Source organism: Notolepis coatsorum, assembly GCF_963971535.1.
Source record: "Notolepis coatsorum genome assembly, chromosome: 13".
NCBI classification, from domain to species: domain Eukaryota; kingdom Metazoa; phylum Chordata; class Actinopteri; order Aulopiformes; family Paralepididae; genus Notolepis; species Notolepis coatsorum.
In genome coordinates, this window is record NC_140177.1 from 22,983,761 (window position 1) to 23,007,154 (window position 23,394).

Consider the following 23,394-nt stretch of genomic DNA (forward strand, 5'->3'; position numbering starts at 1 on the left):
AGAGTATGCCCCCGCATCTTTCATGACGTCTGCCAATTGTGTCAGCCTCTTCTTTGAACCTCGAACCCGCTGGAATTGGCGGGGTCGGGTTTGTGGAGGTTGTGACATGGTGCACAGCATACCGAACACCCCTTCCTCCGGGATACTGTTCTTGCAGTAGACCCTTAAGCGCCTGTTGCCTGGATTGAGGGATCAACCTCCTTGGAGGGTTGTCTCCCTGGCGCGCCGACTGGCCCCACAGTGTTGTGGGAGGGTAGCCTCTTGAGGAGAGTGCTTCAGAACGGCGTGCCAAAGGGGGGAAGGGCCTTCACTTGATTTGGGCCCTGTCCGATACGCTGGCGATGTGGTGTCACCAGTGACCGTCTGGTGGGGTCTCGATGCCGCAGCCTCGTTGACCTCACCAGGCCCCTTTTTCAGGGGGTCCTAGTCCTCGGGTTGTTCTAGGGCTGGGACCTCCTACTCGCTCCGCTGCTGCGGCCTTGCCACGGGGTTGGGTTATTGACCTTCGACCCCGTGATGTTGGGGGCTGTGACAGTTTTTTTTTTGCTTCACGTCCGTTCCCTGGTGGCATGTGGGATGCGCGCTCGAGTGGTTGCGGGGTGCTAAACCCTCTTCGCACAGTCTGATCCGATCTCCCTCCCGTCCTCCACTAGGGGGGGCCGGGGGGGCTCGGATCCTCCCCGATTCTGATGGTTGTAGGGGGCCTCAGCGGGTACATTTGTCGATCTTTTCGCTCTGCTCAGCTCCTGTGTTCCAATAGAGCAGAGCGTAAAGCTATACGATCTATAACTTAAGGTTATTCTATAACCCTAGTTATATGAGTATAGCGAGCGCTCTGCTCTGACTCACTGAGGACCCCACGGTCTTCTTTTTTGGTGGTGAAAGACTTGGGAAGGAGCTGATTGTGTGGCCACGACCCCGCTTATATAGGAGCGGATGTGGGTGTGGCCAGGCAGGTGGGTGTGTACATGTGAAAGTTTTTTCATTATTAGAATGGATTAAAGGGATAGTTCCAATAGAGCAGAGCGCTCGCTATACTCATATAACTAGGGTTATAGAATAACCTTAAGTTTCATGTTGATGTCCCAGTGCTAACTAACATGCTGTACCGAAAAAAAGCAATTACCACCAACAACCGTTGTGTGTCATTAAAGTATCTTGTTGTTCTTCACGTTATTATCGTGGTAGCCCTTCAAAGTAAGGTCATAAATCACAGGGTTGTCGGACACCGCAAGTTTCAGCCTCTCCTCTGCCATGTTTGTTGATCTTTAGTCCCGCGGCTCCGCCACTTGCTCGATGTTGATTGGTCGGTCGAAAAAAGTGACATTGATGAGCGGCGCTCCTCTCCAAAAGTTGAACTATTTTCAACTTTATGCGCTGGGAGCGCTCCGCCCAAAAACGCTAGCCGCCGAGAGCGCTAGCCCCTTTCGTGGCTTGCATCACAGTCACGAAAGGGGCTACCGAGAGCGCTAAAGCGCGAGGCGCGGTGCTGGGAAAAGGAGCGCGCCTGTATAGAAATGAATGACAGAAAGGAGCTGGCTGTCGACACGGGCCCTAAGGGTACGGGAAGTCCTGTTATCCTTTTTGAAACTCCTGCAGCAAGTCGTAATAATCTTTGATATAGAGGTTATCTAATCGCAGCCAAGTAAATAGATCAAGCAAATACATTTTGCCTATCAGGGTCTTCAAATATGATGTCTCTGGGCGTGTTTTCTAGCGCTCGAAGCAAGCTCTGCGCCACTGTACTCGTCACGTCGTCAGACAGAAAAGAATGCGAGGAGGAGCCAGTCAGTCCAGTAGTATCCCGTGCTCAAAAATACATAAGTCGTTCAAAGATACTATGTTTTTTTCTATACTTTGTGTTCTCACTATGCTTACTATTACACTATGACACTAATACACTATGACAATATGACACTATGACACACTATTACACTAGTACACACTATTACACTATTACACAGACAATAGTTCACTATTACAGTATGTTAATATTTCACTATTACAATATGACAATATTACACACGATTACAGTATGACAATATTTCACTATTACTGCTAATAGTGCAATTATTATTGCACTTTACTGTTACATTTGCACTCTGGTTTGCTGCCAAACCTTTTTCCGTTATACTGTACTTGTGCTATATAATGACAATACATTTGAATCTAATCTATTTATGAACATATAAACTCTTGTCCAAGTAGCGGCCCAGTTCCATTTCTATTTGTTTTAATGCCCCATTCCTTTAAAGGAGATATATTATGTGTCTTTTCAACAATTGTATACGTCCTTGAATCCATGGAACATATCTGCAATGTTTGTTTTGCAAAAAATAGTCCAATTGTAATTACTTCTTTCTTTCTTCTCTTGTATTGATCACGCCATTTTTTTTTTTTATATATATACACTACATTTTTTATTAATTATTTCCTTCCTGGCCTGGCTACCTCACACCCAAGAGTAAGAAACCTTTACAAACTGGGCAGTAGGCTACATTAGGTAAACAGTGTTCCTGGCTCTAAAAAGTGCAGCAAATTGATTAATCAAAGTGAATTCCTTGCCTGTGTTCCAATTGTGACATCTTTGAGTGGAAGCGAATCCTGAACAGCTTGTTTTGGCTCGTTAATCTAAAGACAAACCCTGGCCAGATGGCAAGGGGTATGAATGTCATTTTCACCCAGCATCTAAATAAGATTGGAGAGTGCCAGATCCATACAAAACCTAGTTTTCATAATATATCCCCTTTAAAACCCTTTCACTACCACACTAGAGAAGGTTAACCCTTTCACTACCACGTAGTGTGGTAGTGAAATGGTTAACCCTTTGGTAGTGTGGTAGTGAAAGGGTTAAGCTGACTTAGGACTCCTGGCAACCCGAGTGTTGGTGTGGCGATCATCTGTCCACAGGATGGCACGGAGGCCGTGTCCAACTCTGACATCCAACAACAGGATGGTATTACAGAACCTCTCTGGATTGGATCTCTTGTTTCGTTCTGGCTTCACCGTAACTCATGCATTCCCGACCTTGGGGTCATGTGAAAATGGAGCCCCTAAGAAATAATCCTTCATTTTTAAATGAAAACCTCCCGCCAAGGGCTTTTGGCCTGTGCACAGAAGCCACTGTGTAACCACGATGTCTTTAGTCTACCCGACCTGCTCACAAGCAGGGGTGTAAAAAGTACCCAGAAATTATACTTAAGTGAAAGTATATGGGTACCGTCTCAAAATCTGACTCAAGTAAAAGTCAAAGTATCTGGCTAAAAACACACTTGAGTAAAAGTAAAAAAGTCCTACTTTTAAATGTACTTAAGTACTAAAAAGTTTACGTAATTTTTTTTAAGGGATAGACCAGGGGTCTCAAACTCATTCCATCGTGGGCCAAGTTTTCATTTTAACTACACATTGCACCAGGTGAGTTAGTTGAAGAGGTGAGCCAATTAGTGAAATCATCAGCTGGTGTTTAGGCAAGGCTGGAATGAAACCAAGCATACACTCTGCCCACAATGGAATGTGTTCTGCGATAGACAATGCTGAAATGAAAGAACAGAGGACACTTTTTTTGCATTAAAATGATTTAATGCACTTCGAATCTCCATTGAAGGTAAACTAACATGGACGGCATTCACATCACAGCATGAATAATATCACAATATTAAAAACAGAATGGTGTATCCTGAATAATATCACAATATTAACCACAGCATACTGGATTATCCTGAATAATATCACAATATTAAAGGCAGAATACTGGAGTACCCTGAATAATATCACAATATTAAAGACAGAACACTGGAGTACCCTGAATAATATCACAATATTAAAGACAGAATACTGGAGTACCCTGAATAATATCACAATATTAAAGACAGAACACTGGAGTACCCTGAATAATATCACAATATTAAAGACAGAATACTGGAGTACCCTGAATAATATCACAATATTAAAGACAGAATACTGGAGTACCCTGAATAATATCACAATATTAAAGACAGAATACTGGAGTACCCTGAATAATATCACAATATTAACCACAGCATAATGCGGATCTGACTGTCTATTCTTCTGATAGCAGGTGTTTAATCAAAGATCCCCGCTTTCAAGGACCAATCAGCATGGGTATGGGCGGGTTCATTTTCCATTGATGGGGATTTAATTGGCTGTTTACCTGCGGTTGCAGGGTTAATAACGTTAACGTTAGTTCGGCCAGATAAACAATTAAAATATATACGAATTAAAATGGTTGGACCTGTGAGATTTGTACTTTGTACTTTGTAGGTCTGCATTTTAAATGTAAGGAGTAAAAAGTATGTTTTTTTTCTCTGAAATGTAATGGAGTAAAAGTACAAAGTATACAAACCTAATAATACTCGAGTAAAGTACAAATCCCCCAAAACAGTACTTAAGTATTGTAACGAAGTACAATTACTCAAGTACTTTACACCCCTGCTCACAAGAGCAGCTGGATTTCTGTGTCCTATAAGACTTAGGTTTTATAGGATGTGTGAACCCCCACAATTTCTATGTGTTTTGAACGCAGGGGTCGGCTTCATTGTTTGTTATATATTCCTGCTCCTCCCGGGCAAACGTCTCGAAGTGTCTTTGAGCAAGACACTTAACCCCTAATTTCTCCCGATGAGCAGGTTGGCAGTGGCACCTTGCATGGTCGCCTCTGCCATCGATGTATGGATGTGTGAGTGAATGGACGGAACAAAAATCGTAAAGCGCTATATAAAAATGCACCATTTATAAAAATGCACAGTTATATTCATTATCTACTAACAATATACAAGTCATTAATTGATCTATTCATTGCTAAAAAAAAGTTGGCAATAGACATTCAGATTTTTTCTTTATAATCAGGAAAAGACTAATGTACCCTGACTGAAAATGGGGGACCCTGATGTAAACAAGACGAAAGTCTTTCTCTGGTCTGCATCCCCTTAACAATTGTGTGTATTGAGCTGTACTGTATTGTACCCATTCTGCAATCTGTTAATAAAGTTTTCAATCAATCAATCAATCAATCAATCAATCAATCAGACATTAAATAATCCTTGCAAGCTCTATCTTGTTCATTTGACGGTCGCAGTTGGCGGGCGGGATCGCGGGTGCTCTCGCCGGGAGGTTCGAAAATGTTCCGAGTCGGTGGCGTGAGGATGCAAGAAGCGGAAGCAGAGTCGCACCGCCGGGAGGGGAGCGTTTTGCCGATTGAATGTTTTGAGTCTGGTCCTGGTGTGCCGGAGCGGTGGTGTCGAAAGCGAGAGAGACTTAAGGTTACTTGTCGAGAGAACTGTTTGATGGGATATGGAGACATGGAGGCGGCTCTAGCATGGAGGGTGGGCTCCCGTTGTCGTGCTGTGTTCCCCGGGGATGGCAAGGTGTATCTGGGGTTTGTTTCCTGGATCAAGGGTGAAGACTGCAGGGTCACGTTTGACGGATATGTAGGGAATGAGCCGTTGGGTATGTCCGCCTTGCTGCTCCCTGAGGGAGTGAGTTTGGCGATGGGAGATGACAGTATGGAGTGTGGTTCGGGGGGTGAGAGCGGGGGAGAAGGGTGGAGTAAGGTGGAGAAGAGGGGCAGGGATAGTGGGGGGAAGGGGGTGAAAAGGAAGAAGGGTAGGGGGGATAGCTCGAGTGGATCAGATGGTGAGGGTAGAGGCGAGGTTGTTGCGGAAGTGATTCATGTAGTGGTTAGGTTTGAGGGGGTGGGGGGAGTGAGCAAGTTAGGGTTGTTCGAGCTGCCAAAACTCGTAGGTAAGCAGTTAGGAGAGGTAGAGTATGCTAGAGTTTTGATAGATGGGAATCTGGCAGTAGGGTGTGTAAGTGTAGGGCAGGTGGAGATGGCTAGGAAAATGAGGAGCATTGGTGGCGTGGGTATAAGGGAGGTAGTGAGAGTAGGGGAGAAGAGGGAGGGGGGATGTAAGGGGGTGATAGCTGGGGTACCGGTCGAGGTTAGCGTGGAGCAGCTGGTGGAAGGGTTAGGGAAGGACGGGCGTAATGGCATAGTTAAGGGTGCAGAAAGGATGAAGAGGGGGGCAGATAGGGTAGAGACGGAGACGGTAGTGATTAAGTTTGAGGGTAAGGTTGTTCCTAGTGTAGTGTTTGTAGGGTATAGGATGTTTAGGGTTAGGGAATTTGTTCAGAGTCCTCTTAGGTGTTTTAGGTGTCAGGAATTTGGCCATGTAGCTGTTTCTTGTAAGAAGGGACAGAGGTGTGCTAGGTGTGGCGGGGAGCATGAATATGGGAAGTGTGGGGAGGGAGTGAAGCTGAAGTGTTGTAGTTGTGGTGGGGAACATAGTGTAGCGTTTAGGGGTTGTGCGGTGATGAGGAGGGAGGTTGAGGTTCAGAGAGTGAGAAGGGATGATAGGATTTCGTATGCGGAGGCAGTTAGGAAGTTAGGTCAGGGAAAGCAAGGTGAGGAAGGAGAAGGGCATTTGGCAGTAAGGGTAGTGCAGGAGGATCAGGGGAAGCAAGGTGTGGATAAGGGGTTTAGGAAAGGGCATTTGTCGGTAGAGGAAGTGCAAGAGGAGAAAGAGAGGGTGTGGGGGGTGAAGTTGGAGATAGTGGCATTTGTGACGAGAGTGGTGAATACTATAGTGATGGTTAGCAGTAGGACAGAGAGGTTAAGGTTAGTAGTTGAGGCGGCAGTATTAGACATGGGTATGAAGGGGTTGACAATAGGGCAAGTAACACAGGAGTTAGGGAAGGTAGGGAAGAAGGTTGGTGTGAGGGATCAAGTAAGAGAGTTAGGGAAGGGGGTGGTGAGTGTTCAGGAAGGCCAGAGTCAGTCGCTGGAGGCAATGAGTGACTCATAGATTAGGTTGGATAGGGTGGTGATGTTAGGGATGGGTTTTGTTTTGTTTGGTGTGTTAGGGGGTTGAATGGATTTGGTCGTGATCTGACATTGAACCGTTGAATAAGAAAAAGAAGAGGGGAGAATGGAAGACTGGCCCGATTTCCGGGTCGGTAGGTGGCGGTAAATGCCCCATTTATGGTGGCCGTCCGCCGTAAAACACCAAAAAGAAGAAGAAGAAGAATCTTGTTCATTTTACGCACATCAAGTTGGGGGATTGAATGACGCATGATGTCATTCCGTGTGGGCCGCCCTCCTGGTGCATTCCCAGCCACTCTCATTCCACACGGGACAGGAAGCGATGCACCGCTCGTAGTCAGCCGCAACGTAAGTATTCACTGTCGCACTTTATTATTGATTTTCTGTCGCTGTCAACGTCTTGTACACTATATATAATAACGTTACCTTTTCTGCCAACAACAATGCCGTTTCATTAATCGGATCAGCCGGACACCGCGTCTCTGTTTATACGTTAGCAGCTAGCTATCTAGCTAACCGGCTAACGCTAGCATTATAAAAATAAGCAAATTTGAGGACAAAGCGGTGTCAATGTTGTTTCCTACCTAAACGCAAAGGGCACTGGATTAGCTCGTAGGCTCTTTTGGCATTGAATGGATTTGTGGCAACAAGCAGATGCGTTATGTAACGTCAACACAAGAGTTTTCTATTTAAAATAACTTTACACACACTTGGTCCCCTGGGCTGAACGGGGCATCGTCTCTCCATTGCCTCTAGCTACTACTAATGTTGTTTTTTCCCCTTTGCTATGTTATATTGGGATGTTTTTGTGTTGTAATAATAGGCCAGTAACACAGATAACCCAGCTAAACCCTCCCGGTCCTCTTCAGTTTGATCAGAGATAGCAGCAGAATGGTTTTAGGAAGTTAGTGTATATGACGTCAGGGGGACTGGTATGCAGAGGTTCCACAGCAGCCAGAATGTCTCCAGAAACAATCCTCTCAGTGTTGTTGACCCTGGCCAAATAAGGAGGATAGCCAACGTTGAGGTGAATTTTGACGGTCAGTCTGTCTGTTTTTCTTCACTCCAGTGAAATTCAAGGCATCACTTTTCTCTCAGCATCTCCCAGTCAGCAAACCATGGCTGGCTTCAGGCAGGAGGATGTTGAGGTGTTCTATGACATGGGAGAGGAGTTGGGAAGGTGAGTCCTGTTCTGGTGACGTCATCACCACAACACCACAGCCACCAGCTTGTATCGAGGTTTTTGTTTTTTTACCTGTGTGATGGATAGGATTTCTGTGAAGGACACTGTTACATTAGATTCAAATGTATTGTCGGTATACAGTGCAGTACAACAGAAACGTTTGGCGTCCAACCAGAGTGCAAATGTAACCGTAAAGTGCAATAGTGATATCCAATGTACAGGTGATTAAACTGGCTATAAAATATATAAATTAGTAATAGTGCTAATCAGATGTATGTACAGAGTTGTAATATGTACAGTGATACAGGTAGGTATAAAGACACTATGAAAGTGGCTAACAGTGTAACTAGTATTGAGTAGGTAAGGGATATGTATAGATATAGTATCTACAGATATGTAAAAAGGATTATATGCAGGTATGTACAGACAGATGTGGATATATATATATATATATATTGTATATACAGCATTATTATACATGCTATCATACAGTCGTATCTTACTGAAAACCATTTATGGGCTGCTCTTCTACCAACTCTCTTCTTTTGAGAAACTCATTTCTTTAGTGTGCTATGCTGGCCTACACATTACATATCTGTGGTGTGTAATCAGTGCTAGAGCCCTCTCTGAATGACTCATTGAGTAGTGGTGGAGTAAAGAGGAGTTTCCTAGTACCGCTCAAGTAAACTATAAAAGAAGGAAGAGTCATTACGTCAGAACACCAGTGTTCTATGCTCTGCTTGGTGCCAGACTTTGGTGCCAGTTCTATTATATTACTATTGAAGTATATGGGAGATGCATGGAGAAGCAAAATATACAAGCTGTCCGAAGAAATATACATCCACCAATATATCAAACGTTACCTAGTTAACAATGCAACAAAATGCCTATGATTCTGACATCCGAGGTAATAACGTGTTTAAATGAAAAGGAGATGGTTGATTCCATTCAACCCAATGTCGGCAGAACTGAACGTTTTCACACTTGGCACCAATGTGCGTTCACACACTACACAGTGATGTAATGATGACCCTTCCTTCTTTTATAGTTTCCTTGGTAGGTACATGAACGTGTTGTTTTCGGCAGCAAATGTATGACATCACTGGCTCTCAATGTGCCCCCCCCCCCCCCCCCCCCATCTGCCTTTGGTGTATTCCTTCTGAGGGAGAGGGTTCTGTGTGTGTGTGTGTTTGTTTGCACAAGAGGAAAGGCATTTAGATATCAAACGGCAGAACATTCAGTTCCCTCCGGTCGAGTACAGTAGGCATTTACCTAGACATGCACTGTGGAATGCAGCATTCATAGAGCCTTATCACTAGTGGCAGTAGTGTTCAATCATTTATTAAGTACCTTGTCAATCGCACTACATTTACATTTAGTCATTTAGCTGATGTTTATCCAAAGAGACTTACAAGTGTTGTACGACAAGTCAGTAGGAAGGATACAACTCTACTCTCAGACTTGAGTGCTACAGTGTTGAGTGTACTACATTGTTTGCAGTTTAGCATGGGCATAACACACATTTCAAGCATCGGTGTTGTAACTTTCGGAATTAATGCTTTTGTTCCCGGAAATACGCTAGCCTGGTCCACTAGTGTTAGCTGTTAGCAATGACAGTTGCTTGTTGGATTATCTCACATTCGCTATTAAGTCAAAACAAAACCATACGTTAATGTGGAAGCACAGATATTTCAAGCATCAACAATGTAACTTTCGGAATGAATGCTTCTTGTTCTAGTTCTATCTATCTGTTAGCAATGACAGCAGCCAGCTAGCTCACTTCTTTGATTATCTCACATTCTACTAAAAAACAACATTATTATGTTTTCTATTAGTATTCAAATAGTTCCCAGTGACTATAGAATAGCAATTTTGTGAGCTCCCTGGTGTAAAGCTTTGTGAGCTCCCTGGTGTAAAGCTTTGTGAGCTCCCTGGTGTAAAGCTTTGTGAGCTCCCTGGTGTAAAGCTTTGTGAGCTCCCTAGTGTAAAGCTTTGTGAGCTCCCTGGTGTAAAGCTTTGTGAGCTCCCTGGTGTAAAGCTTTGTGAGCTCCCTGGTGTAAAGCTTTGTGAGCTCCCTAGTGTAAAGCTTTGTGAGCTCCCTAGTGTAACGCTTTGTGAGCTCCCTAGTGTAAAGCTTTGTGAGCTCCCTGGTGTAAAGCTTTGTGAGCTCCCTGGTGTAAAGCTTTGTGCTTTGTGAGCTCCCTGGTGTAAAGCTTTGTGAGCTCCCTGGTGTAAAGCTTTGTGAGCTCCCTGGTAGGGCTGGGCGATATAACGATAAATATCGCGATATATTTTAATCTATATCGAATATCGAAATTAAAAAGAAATCGAAAAATCTTATTTTTATTTTTATTTTTTTTGTGATCTGCAACAGGGCAGTTTTAAAACAGAGACAGTGGACAGACTTGTCTTTCTTGCCTGAAACTTAAAGTAATGGCTTTGCTTGTCCAAATGACAATACTGACCAAATTGAGATTTATTTTTCTCTTGTCCATTTATTTTGTTTGCTTTCTAATTTAAAATACAGTTTGAAACCGTCTGTACACAGTAGGCTATGTGTGCTAGCAGAACTAGACTCCAGTCACGAGTCACGGTGCACATGTGCGGTGGTTTGTCCACCAAAAAAGCGCCAAAAGATTGAAAATAAACTAGCAGAGCCAGAACTGTTCAACTCCCCTGGAGCCACAGCCAGCAGAGAAGCCGGTTTACTTTCGCTTTTAAACCAGCTGCAGCCTGAGAACTGGAGTGTGAGGGGATGTAACACTAAAGATGGCGGCAACGACAAAGAATTGCTGCAAAATAAACATACATCTGTTGTTTAATTTTTATTTTTTTTATTAATTATACTTATAACAATTTCGATAATTATCGATATCGAGAAATATAACATTATCATATCGTTATCGCAATATGATTTTTTTTCATATCGCCCAGCCCTACTCCCTGGTGTAAAGCTTTGTGAGCTCCCTGGTGTAAAGCTTTGTGAGCTCCCTAGTGTAAAGCTTTGTGAGCTCCCTGGTGTAAAGCTTTGTGAGCTCCCTGGTGTAAAGCTTTGTGAGCTCCCTGGTGTAAAGCTTTGTGAGCTCCCTAGTGTAAAGCTTTGTGAGCTCCCTAGTGTAAAGCTTTGTGAGCTCCCTAGTGTAACGCTTTGTGAGCTCCCTAGTGTAAAGCTTTGTGAGCTCCCTGGTGTAAAGCTTTGTGAGCTCCCTAGTGTAAAGCTTTGTGAGCTCCCTAGTGTAAAGCTTTGTGAGCTCCCTAGTGTAAAGCTTTGTGAGCTCCCTAGTGTAAAGCTTTGTGAGCTCCCTAGTGTAAAGCTTTGTGAGCTCCCTATTGTAAAGCTTTGTGAGCTCCCTAGTGTAAAGCTTTGTGAGCTCCCTGGTGTAAAGCTTTGTGAGCGCCATACAAATCCCCATTCATCATTATTGTTATCTCCGTTCCCCCAGTGGGCAGTTTGCCATCGTGCGGAAGTGCAAGGAGAAGGGCACGGGCTGCGAGTACGCCGCCAAGTTCATCAAGAAGCGCCGCCTCTCGTCCAGCCGACGGGGCGTGAGCCGCGAGGAGATCGAGCGCGAGGTCAACATCCTGCGGGAGATCCAGCACAGCAACATCATCACGCTGCACGACATCTTCGAGAACAAGACCGACGTCATCCTGATCCTGGAGCTGGTGTCCGGCGGAGAGCTGTTCGACTTCCTGGCGGAGAAGGAGTCTCTGACAGAGGAGGAGGCCACCCAGTTCCTCAAGCAGATCCTGGACGGCGTCCACTACCTCCACTCCAAGCGCATTGCCCACTTCGACCTCAAGGTCAGTACGTACATTCTCTCTCTGTATAAGCAGGCTCTCAAGGTGCTCGACCGAAAACCATATACTTACCACCACTGTCACATCCTCAGCAAGTACAGAATCCTCAGCTGGGAAAATCTGACAAAATACACTGATGCCTGCCTACTGTTCAAGATCTTAAATGGCAAGGCCCCTCCACCTCTCAGTACTTCTGTCAAACAAAAAACATCTCATAATAGGTCCACAAGATCTACCCAGAGAGGGGACTGTACTGTGCCGTTTAGGTCCAGCTCCTTCAGTCGATCCTGTTTTGCAGTCAGAGCCACTCAGTTTTGGAACATCCTACCAACAGAAATACGATACTGTGCTACCTACCACACCATTACAAAAAAACTCAAGACCTGGCTATTAACCAATCAAACTGTGAAAAAATGTTATCACTTTTAAGCAGTTCATTGTGTATTTTGTTATTGCTTTTAGAGTGGAAGGAGATAATTTGGCCTCATACACGCTTACAGCAGAGGTCAGGAGGTCTGCTTTTAGTCAGGCAGCCTTTTCCGTGAGAGCAGCCCACACCTGGAACAGTCTGCCAATACGGCTCAAAGTTACATTTCATTTCAAACTAATTTAAAATCATGGTTGAGAGATGGTCAAGTGTGCGACCATTTTAACTGAGGGTTTGTGATGTATTTTAATGTATTTATTTGTATGTATTTTAGTGTATTGTAACCAATACTGATTCCTACTGTGTTTTAATTGATTGTACTATGTCTTAATTATTGTAGTGCTCATGTCACCTGCCCCAGAGACTACAGTTGAAAATTAGCCAACCTGGCTAAACTGACATATTTACAGTAAAATGTTCCTTAATATGCACTGTCTCTGTATTTTAAACCAATAAATACAAATACAGATATTTTAAAGGGGGCAACTGCACAACACAAAAATACTAAATATGTCCTTTCAGAATTCAAAGTCATTTTTGGCTACTTTTGAGGGCATTTCTTTGACCGTTGCCCTGTTGGATTGAATGGCAGCCAGAAGAGCTGGCAGCGCCCAGAAAAACAAATCCCTCATTCATGGTCAAATTTATGAGATTTGTCCAAATCATTCTGTATGATGCCAGAGGATAGAACCGTCACTGTAGACACTCGCCACCAAAGCGCTTCAATCTTTTCCAAAATGTTTCCAAAACCAGGTCTTTGGCAGTCCAAAGGCAAATGTTTCCTCAATCAAAACGTTTCAATGTGCAATGAGACCTTCTGTAGGGCCATAGCAACTCAAAACCTCGTCTAATCGCTGTATTCCTTTGTTTTTCAGCCTGAGAATATCATGTTGCTGGACAAGAATGTCCCTAACCCCAGGATTAAACTGATTGACTTTGGGATCGCCCACCAGATCAAGGCTGGGAATGAGTTCAAGAACATCTTTGGAACGCCAGAGTTTGTTGGTAAGATCTTTTAATCCCCACACAGAATAGATTATTTCCATGAAAGAAATCCATAGCAGGCTTATTATTATCCAGCCTTAAGGGAAAGAACTTTATCCCTTGCATGTGTCTTGATAAATGGTGATCTGTGTTTAAAGATATGGACATCTGGCTTGAGTTAACATGTTCCTCGTAATGTGCTTACTCTACAGCGCCAGAAATAGTCAACTACGAGCCCCTTGGACTGGAGGCAGACATGTGGTAAGACTGTTGTACAACTATGGAAGTGTGTACACTGATCAGTATGTACAACGAAGCCCACTAATGTTACATCCCTCTCGTCTCTGCAGGAGTATTGGGGTGATCACCTACATTCTGTAAGTACTGGAATTGTGATTATTTACGCAGATATTGTGATTGCGATATCCTTATTTAACTAAACGAAATTCAGATCAAACTGTCAAACTAGACGTAGGCCAAATATAGGGTTGGGCATCGTTTGGATTTGAACGATTCCGGTTCCGATTCTCCATTTCAATTCCTGTTCTAAACGATTCTCGCTTCCGATTCTTTAAGGTGCAGGTCAAAACGGGTCACAGCTTATTTCGCAGATTTTCTTTTATTTTTTTTCATACTATTCACATTGTAAGTTGACTTGATACAGTTTAATTTGGTTGCTGTACTGTAACTAGGGTATTAATAAAAAATAAAAATAAATAAGAATCGAAATTAACACATTCCCTGCCATGCAATTTGAGCATCTTATACCACTCTCTGCCACCACTCTAAGTCTATGGAGATGTTCACCTTCTTTGCAGGGCTATAACTTTTTAAATTGTATTGCTAAATTGACATTACTATGGCCCATTCAACATCGATTATCTATCGTTCAGGATGTGGGAACGTTATACTTTTTCATTCATACATTCATACGAAAATACAGCCTAGAATATAAATATGTTTTTATCGTTTTCTGCAGTAATTCCTAGAACGCTAGTTATAGGCCTAAACGCATAATATAGATTATCGATTGCAGTTTATTCGTGATACACGCTATATTAAAAAATCCAACTGAATACGATCCTAAACGTTATGACTCATAATGCGCGGATGAACGGGGGGGGGGGTCGTTTATAAGTCTGTGATCGTCAGTAAATGCTTTATGTAGTATGGGTTGATTTATTGATCAGTTGGTTTGTAAACAAAGAAATGTACAATTGCCTTGAAAATGACGTCAGCGTCCTCTTACCGTTGGGCGATGAGACTGGAGCAAAAAGATCCCACTTATTTGACGGCGATCGAGTCGATCCATTTCCGGTTTGTATAATAATAATACACGCCCAAATCATGTCGATTATTGAGTTATGGCAGCGATCCATATACACAGTGTGTGTCTAGAGTCCCGCAACAATATGTGAGTGCCGGACGCATTTCCCAGACGCACCGAGATCGACTCGTCCATTTCCGGTTTGGTAACTCGCCGATCATCCACCAGGCGGCAGTATTGAAGCGTTGCAGAGTTGTGCAGGCTCCCACTGCATCAGACCAGGCTCCGTGAGGGAATTATGAATAACATGGCGAAAAAATTAAATATGATCTCAATAACGTCGTACGCCGTGGAATGGCAGAATTCGCATGAACTTGAAACACGTCGTAAGCCGTTTCCGGCGTGGGATGTGTTAAGATTCAAAATGCAAATATGTTACTTCCGGTTCCAGGACCGGAAGTTAGGAACCGGTTCCTATTAGAACCGGTTCTCGGTGCCCAACCCTAGTCAAATATGACTCGAGATCCAGCATTATCATATCAAACTTACTGTTAGAAATGTTGTTGGAAACATATTATAGGTTAAACTTTAGGTAGAAAAGACAACGTTTATGAGCAAGCCACCAGCTTGTAGACACATACAATGATGTTTGAGTCGTTAAACTGGCGTTCTCCCCAATTCAGAAGACATTTTCATTGGTTTGCTTTTTGTTTACAAATGGATTTTACTTTAATTATCCCCCCTATCTAAAGCAGTTCCTAATTCCATATAGTTCAACTTATAATTTAAGACACACGGATCATCCTTTCTTTACCACACCTCGAACCACCAAAGTTATTGGTCGACTTGCCTTTAAATATAAAGCACCAGCTGATTGGAACAAACTGCCTAGTTCACTCAGATCTCTCACTTCTTACCGGTTATTTAAGATATCTTTGTTCACTCATCTACAGACCACTTGCAATGCTACTGATTTACTGTGTTAGGGCTTACATGTTGTTTACAGATCAAACTATAATTTTGTTTGTGTTTTTTTATATGGGAACATATATTATATTGGTGATCCTCTTGGGGGGAATCAGTGTGGACTGTGGGGGTGAGCTTGGGAGAGCGTCTGTCAGTGTATAAGTGTATTTTGTTGTTCTGTGTTTTGTTATGTATTGTATTGTATGTTTTGTATCCTATGTTATGGACCCCCTCGAAAACGAGATGGCATATCTCAAGGGGTTTATCCTTCTAATAATACAAATTTCAAGATTTTGGCTGCAATTAAATTGTAAAACTAAAATTCCATTTTTACAATAAGGGCCTTTTAAGTTTAGAATCTACATTTCCATTTTATGTAGTTTAAAACTCTTTCAGTAATATATGGTGGGAATACATTTCCCAGTGATGACCAATCACCTTGTATTATATGGACCTCATGTTATATGGACCTCGTTTTATATGGACCTTGAATTTGGCGGTGTCACTCTTGTCTTTTTATTCTGTGTATTTTTTAAATGGTTTATAAAAAGTCAATCAAATCAAATGTCTTAATATTACAGTCCTTTTCATTTAGCAATATCAATATGAATTCTAGATATCGTTTAGCCCCATGAAATACCTTAATAACACTTGACTCCTCCGCCAGGTTGAGCGGCGCCTCGCCATTCCTGGGGGAGACCAAGCAGGAGACCCTGACCAACATCTCGGCAGTCAACTACGACTTTGACGAGGAGTACTTCAGCAACACCAGCGAGCTGGCCAAGGACTTCATACGCCGCCTGCTGGTCAAGGACCCCAAGTAAGCAGGGTTTACTCCTTAAGACATCTCACTGTGAGGGAAACACTGCAGTGACGCAGGAGAACTGTCTGAACAACAGATCTTTCTGTCTCTTAACACATCCACTGCCATCCACGCTTTAACACTTTCAGAGCCTTTGATTAACCTTGATTTACCCCGTTGAATGCCACCATCTACTTCAATGTTGGCGTTAAAAACGCCTAATCTATGTTTTAAATTATGGCTATGTGTCTAATCTGCCCGTCGCTTATCAGACTCGTTTACAGTCAACATTGATTGATACAGTAGATTCCTTACCTTAGATCAGATGTTCTCCAAAAAGATTATTCCAATTCCTGATTGCCATTCCAAATATCGATCACGCTTATTGATTGGCTGCTGTGAATATATATTCCAGGCTGATTCCCGTCCCGCGAGCAGATCCCTCTTGAGCATACTGCTCGCCAGCACAAGGAGCGAGTTGGCTCCCCCCCAGAGATCTACAGATCCCAGGTCAGTCTAAGCGACTGACCTGCAGTTACACAGGGATAGACGATGGGGGCGCTTTTTTCCAATCTGAGCTCTTGTAGGGGCTGGTGTACCAACGGGAGACTCGGTTGATGAAATATGAATTCAGATCGCTAATAAAAGAATAAAACGATATTTGTCGTCGTGGGCATTCAACGGGCGGGCTGATAAAACGAGATATGTCGTCCGTGGCACTGAAAGGGTTAAAGCGTTATTACCCGCCATGCTTTGACCGCCAGATCTCGCTGTACAGCGTGATTGAGATCAATATTAAATTTTTTCGCCATGGCATTCATAATTCATATATACACCTCCGACTCTGCAGCTGGACCCTAAAAGTGACGGCAACGACGGCTCAATACCGCCGCCTAGTGGATGGTCGGGCGAGTTACACTCGGAACAACAGGAAGTGGCCGATATCCGTCGATTAAATTCATCCGGCCGTCAGACATTGTTGCAAGGCTCCCGACAGACATTATGTACATAATGGATCGCTTTATAAACGTAATAATCAATATGATTTTGGCGTTTATTGCGACATACAAACCGGAAATGGACCTACGCGATCGCCGTCCTATACTTGGGATATTTCACCGCCAGTCTCTTTTTTTTAAACAGTGTTTTTTTTTTTTTTTTTTTTTTTTAACAGCATCAGTTCAACAGTTCAACAACCATACAAAAGGAAATGCTGCCAACTGCCCCCCCCTCCCCGAGTTACAGAAAAATAGATACAAAATAAAAATCAATATAAAAAAAAAAACTCTAGGCCAGACCCCCCTTCCCCAGACTAGGACCTCAACAAATTCATTTTTTTTCTTTTTTATACACATTTTGAGAATTTAGTAAACCCAGTTACACCCGTCTAAGAGGTGCCCATACTTCTACACCAAACAAATAAATATCTACCGTTACATCTTTTCTCTTCAAAGAGCAACTAATAACATTTACAGTATCATTCATTGCAATATATACCCATCAGAAAGACAAAAGGGAGCTTCAATAATAGCCTACATCGTCAACCTACTATGTAATCTGTTCTAAGTATTGCCTAAACCCAGCCCAGCATTTATCAAAGAGATGTGGTTTTTTCTTAAGATTGAACATTATTTTCTCTGATGCCATGTACGAAGAGATTTCACTAAGCCACATAGACATGGGGGGGACTCAGCACTCTTCCACAGCATGGCACCGCCAGTCTCTTTGACGCACGGTAAGAGGACACCAACTTTATTTTCAGCCCAATTGTTTATTCATTTCACTGCAAACCGATCTGATCAATATATCACCCATACTACATAAAGCATTTACTGACTATCACGGAATTATAAACGACCCCCCCCCCCCCCCTTTCCTCCACGCATGATTAATCATAACGTATACAATCATATACAGTTGGATTTTTTAATATAGCGTGTCTAGGGAATAAACGGCAATCGATCATCTATATATGCGTTTAGGCCTATAACTCACGTTCTAGGAATTACTGCAGAAAACGATAAAAACATACTTATATTCTAGAAGGTATTTTTGTATGAATGTATGAATGAAAAAGTATAAAGTTCCTACATCCTGAACGATAGATAATCGATGTTGAATGGGCCATAGTAATGTCAATTTAGCAATACAATTTAAAAAGTTATAGCCCTGCAAAGAAGGTGAACATCTCCATAGGCTTACAGTGGTGGCAGACTGGCTATATTGATGGATATAACCAATGGCAGGGAATGTGTTAAGAGTCAGCGTTTTTTTGTATTGCTGTATGCGTGGTGTATTATGTCTGTCTGTTTTCTATCTGCTTGGTTGGACTGCCTGTATTCTTTCAGGTTTATTTCATATTGTTCCTGTCTTTTTTTGTTTATCTTTTCTCTCCCGGGATGCGCCCCGGGCCGATGTAACTATTGGTTGAGGGGCGCAATATAAATAAATGTATCATATCAAAGCGAAGTGGGCTATTCTCTGTTAAACCCAGCCAATTTTCTGCCGTTGACTAAAACACACCTCTTCAAACAATATCTGAAATAAAAACAATAAAGAAAACAAACCATCTTACTATCTTTTACTATTATGTACCTTACTACTATGCTACTATACTTATACTACTGCCTAGGCTACCATGCTAATATGTGTCTACTATGCACTCAGAATGTAGCACTCCAGTTCGACACTATTTGACAAACAATGCCACTGACCCTTAGTTGCCAGAGATGTACCCTTCCTGCTGACTTGTTGTTCACAATCTAATCTGTAAGTCGCTTTGGACAAAAGCGTCGGCTAAATTACTAAATGTAAATGTTTCTTTTGCAGGAAGAGAATGACCATCGATGACAGCCTTGAACATCCTTGGATCAAGGTGGGTATTTTTCTACAGCACCAACCTATGATATATCTCTTATTATCTGGTCCACCATTCAAACCGTCCCGCACTCCTCCAGGTGATCAAGCGGCGGAACGTGCGCCAGGAGGAGAGCGGCCGTAAGCCGGAGAGGCGGCGCCTGAAGACCACGCGTCTGAAGGAGTACACCATCAAGTCGCACTCCAGCATGCCGCCCAACAACACCTACGTCAACTTCGAGCGCTTCTCCCAGGTGCTGGAGGAGATTGCGGCGGCCGAGGAGGGCCTGCGGGACCTGGAGCGCAACCAGCGCTCGTGCCGGGAGGACGTGGCGGCGCTGCTCTCCATCTACGAGGAGAAGGAGGGCTGGTACAAGGAGGAGAACCAGAGCATCGCCAGCGACCTGGGCCACATCCGCCAGGAGCTGCAGCGCGCCCAGGCCCAGCGCCGGCAGAGCCAGGAGGAGGCGCGGGCCGCCATGCTGGCCGCCAACGCCCTCAAGCGCAAGTTCGGCCGCCTGGAGAACCGCTACGATGTCCTGGCCGAGCAGGTGGCGTCGGAGGTCCGCTGGGTGGAGGAGCTGGTCGGGTCCATGGCTGCCGAGAAGGACGCCGTCGGCACGGGGAGTATGCCCTGAACTGGGCCCTGGGCCTACAATGACATTTTCACTTCCTCCGGCCCATCTCTCTGTCTCTCTCTCTCTCCGTCTCTCTCTCTCCGTCTGTCTCTCTCCCTCTCTCTCTCTCTCTCTCTCTCTCTCACACACACAACAGGGTGTGGATGGGCCAGTTGTCACCATAAGCTGTACTTTGCCCTCATAGAAATCCCATTTGGAAAGAGGTCTGATGCCGGTAGATAACATTTGAAAGAACCAGCCAGTAGCAAAAGAGTCTTTATATCGACCACATTCACTCTACAGAATGTCTAAAAAAGTCCTCCTTCCGCTGTTTTCTTAATTAATTTATTATGTGTAAGATTCTAAGTGTTTTGATTTGATATACGTAGTACTTATACATTTCTTTGTAAATTATCGTGGCAGATTATACCAGTTGCCAATTTGGTTATGGGCGGCAACGTTTTGCCTTATTCGCCTCGCCGCCATCTTTGTTTTCGTAGATCGCTACGAACACGATTTCAGTGAGCTGATGACTAATTCGTTTCCATGTCTTTCAAAAACACGAAAACTATGGCAATGATCAGTCAGGTGATCATGAGCTTAGAATTCCAATAGTATATTCTGACTGTTTAGGCTCTTGGAAAGGTTTTAACATTGAAGTGAATGGACGACTTCTGTGTTCCGTACCTCACGTTGCATCAGACTTCACCAATTATGGCGGGAAGGTGAATAAGGCAAATAAACAAATATTTTCTTACCACAATTTGTTATCCAAAAAAGAATTTAAAAGGAAATCAAATGATAGTGAAAGGGCTTGAGAGCCACAGAGATCTACGTATCTGTTCCCGCCTCAGGCTGTATCGGCAAGTTATGTCAGGCAATATTCAACCTCAGAAAACGCAGCTTGCGGTGTCGTACGTACAGTTTGCTCAGAATTCAGGGGAATCGATTGTACAGAAATTCCATTCCATGCGTTTCAGCTTTTGATTGCAGGCTATAGGTTAGGATGCTCTTATATATTATGGGATGTTACGCCTCCCAGAGGAAATGGAATAAACGTTGAACTCATAATGAACATGAAAAACACTTGGAATGTAAACCTGTTTTGCAGTGCCTGTAAACGGATGAACCTTATTGCCTCTGAAAACTCACCTGTCATATATTCACACACTTTCAATAGACCACAGGTATTTTCAGCTCATGGGAGAATGAATTAATGAATTAATGAATGTTGATTAGAGCCTTGAAGTAAGTGGTTGTAGCTACGGCTGTGGGGGTGCTGGAGACATGATCCAATAGGTGTATTATTTCTCTGCCGAGTTATAGTCACTTTTCCGCACCTACTCCCCAAACTCTGCATGCGCAGATTGCCCAGGGAGTCTCTGGATTGACCAATCTGTGCATGCGGCAGTTGGGGAGTAGGTGTGGAAAAGCGACTATAGCTCGGCCGAGAAAGTGCAGATCGACTTGGGGTTGGTCTCTTGTTCAGGAGACACAGGTGTATAAAAAAAGTCTATTGGATCATGTCTCCAGCACCCCATACAGCCGTAGCTACAACCACTTACGTTAAGGTTCTCATCAACATTCATTCATGTTATCCCCCGTGCTCTCCCATGAGCTCCATGTAACACGAAAGTGCAGTGGTCAATATTCAAACTTGATATGTTGTTCAAAGTCTTAAGCGCCACACTTTTTGCACAGTAGCCTTGTATACCAAATAGTCTGCACAAAAGCTAGCTGTTTCTCTTGACCAGTTTCCATGTTCCCATTAACACTTTGATTACCGGCCATAACATGGTCAAAACATGGTTGAATGCCGCCACCCACTTCAATGATAGCGTTGTGAACGCATAATCTCTGTCTTAAATTATGGCTATGTGTCTAATCTGCCCGTCGTTTATCAATGACTTGTTTGCAGTCAACATTGTCGAGACGGATTGTTTTTTAATCGGTTCATTTCCGTTTTATAGCATTTTGAAAAGCCCTCGTTTTTCAGGAAAATATATAGATTCTGTGATAATCGCCCTTTACTGGAATCTTCTGGCATACACAAAATGTTGTAATTTTTCGGCCTATTTATGAATAGTTTTCAAATAAATGCTAGATTATCGATAGTATATGTGTACTTATGCACGCTATAGAAGCTATCTGAAAATTATATTCTCATTTCCTGATCAGCGAGCACACACACACACACACACATAGATAGGGCACACGTTGATATATCTGTGAAAAAAGCTCTGATTACCCTAATACTGGTCAAATAGATTCCTTACCTCAGATCAGATGTTCTCCAAAAAGATTATTCCAATTCCTGATCGCCATTCCAAATATCGATCGCGTTTATTGATTCAGCGTTGGGTGCTGGAAATACATAATCCACGCTGTTCTGAGGGTCGGCGAAGACTTGGATCTCTTCAGATGCCCCCCCTCCCCCATCAGTCTAAACCAATGGGGTGCAGTTACACAGGGAGAGATGATAGGGGGCGGTATTTTCCCAATTGAGCTCAGAGAGTCTGCAACACTGGCGTGAGGCTCGATTGATGAAATATGAATTAAAATCGCCAATAAATAAAAAAAATACGACAAACAATATACTATATAGCGTTGCCGGCACTCAAAGCGGCATGAACTAACGACAAAACGCATCCCTGGCACTCAAAGTGTTAAGACCATAGTGACACACTTCAGACATTCCATGACTTAATTTTACAACAAGGCATCACATTCCCCATGTTAAGCGTAGAAAGTACATTAGTGTATTTCAGTAGAAAAATTTACCCATTTGCACTTAAAATATTATAGCAAGAGTTCCAAACGATATTTTGTATCCAGTCTCTTAGGTTGAAACAAAGAACCATAACTTGAATTGAATGACGATCTGTCTGGGTTTGTTTTCAAATAAACTTATAACTGTATCTAAGTCTTGTGAAGTTCTTGTTTGTCTGTTGACACAGTCCACCTCATTAAACTTAGTAAAGTGTTGCCATATGAATGAATAGTTTATTTCGAACAATAAATAGAATCAAGAAATAACAATGTAAAAAAAGAAATGCAAAGATAATTTGCTGTGAAAAGAATAAAGTAAGATAAAATAATAAACAAAAGTGTTGTGTCTGAAAAGGAACAGGAAGAATCAATATGCTTATCGGGTCCTACCCCATATTGTTTATAACAATAACATTTTGTTCAAACACTGTTCAATATGGTTTGCTGTTCAGACTCTTCCGTGAACATTCCCTTGACGACACTCGTAACCTCTTGTGACGACGAGCTTGTTTACAGGAATGAGAGGTGAATCACTGCAGGGCTGTGGATCCAGACGGATGACTCCCTCAGCCACTAGACTCGACGGATGACTATGAATGACTACCAGTGTTGCTACTACTGCAATTTCACACAGTTTTCTACAGGGATTTGTAAGAAATCTGATGGGAATCTGTTTAGTTTGGGCTTGATTGTGTAAATGTCGGTCGTGTGGACAGCTGTTCTCTGAACTCCCCATGGCCCTTGACGGAGGTCGTATGACTTCCAGTATTAAAAGACTACGGATGACTTTGATGATTCTCACCGATGTAGTCGCGTGAGTGATTGATTGATTGAAAACTTTATTAACAGATTGCAGAATGGGTACAATACAGTACGGCTCAATA

The 23,394-nt window shown here is 43.0% G+C and overlaps 1 protein-coding gene across 2 annotated transcripts; it reads left to right on the top strand.

Annotated features, from left to right (window-relative positions):
* The first annotated feature begins 7,106 nt into the window (after positions 1–7,106).
* dapk3 (death-associated protein kinase 3) lies at positions 7,107–22,659 on the top strand. Of its 2 annotated transcripts, none has more exons than XM_084327853.1 (9): positions 7,107–7,186; positions 7,908–8,018; positions 11,465–11,825; positions 13,125–13,254; positions 13,446–13,494; positions 13,584–13,610; positions 16,134–16,286; positions 19,098–19,143; positions 19,226–22,659. In XM_084327853.1, the coding sequence occupies exons 2-9, from the start codon at positions 7,957–7,959 to the stop codon at positions 19,760–19,762; spliced, it is 1,365 nt and encodes a 454-aa protein (XP_084183979.1). In that variant the 5' UTR covers positions 7,107–7,186; positions 7,908–7,956; the 3' UTR covers positions 19,763–22,659. The 2 variants fall into 2 exon arrangements, with proteins under 2 accessions (XP_084183979.1, XP_084183978.1); XM_084327852.1 differs by having other exon boundaries at positions 7,131–7,186; positions 7,937–8,018.
* The last annotated feature ends 735 nt before the right edge of the window (positions 22,660–23,394 follow it).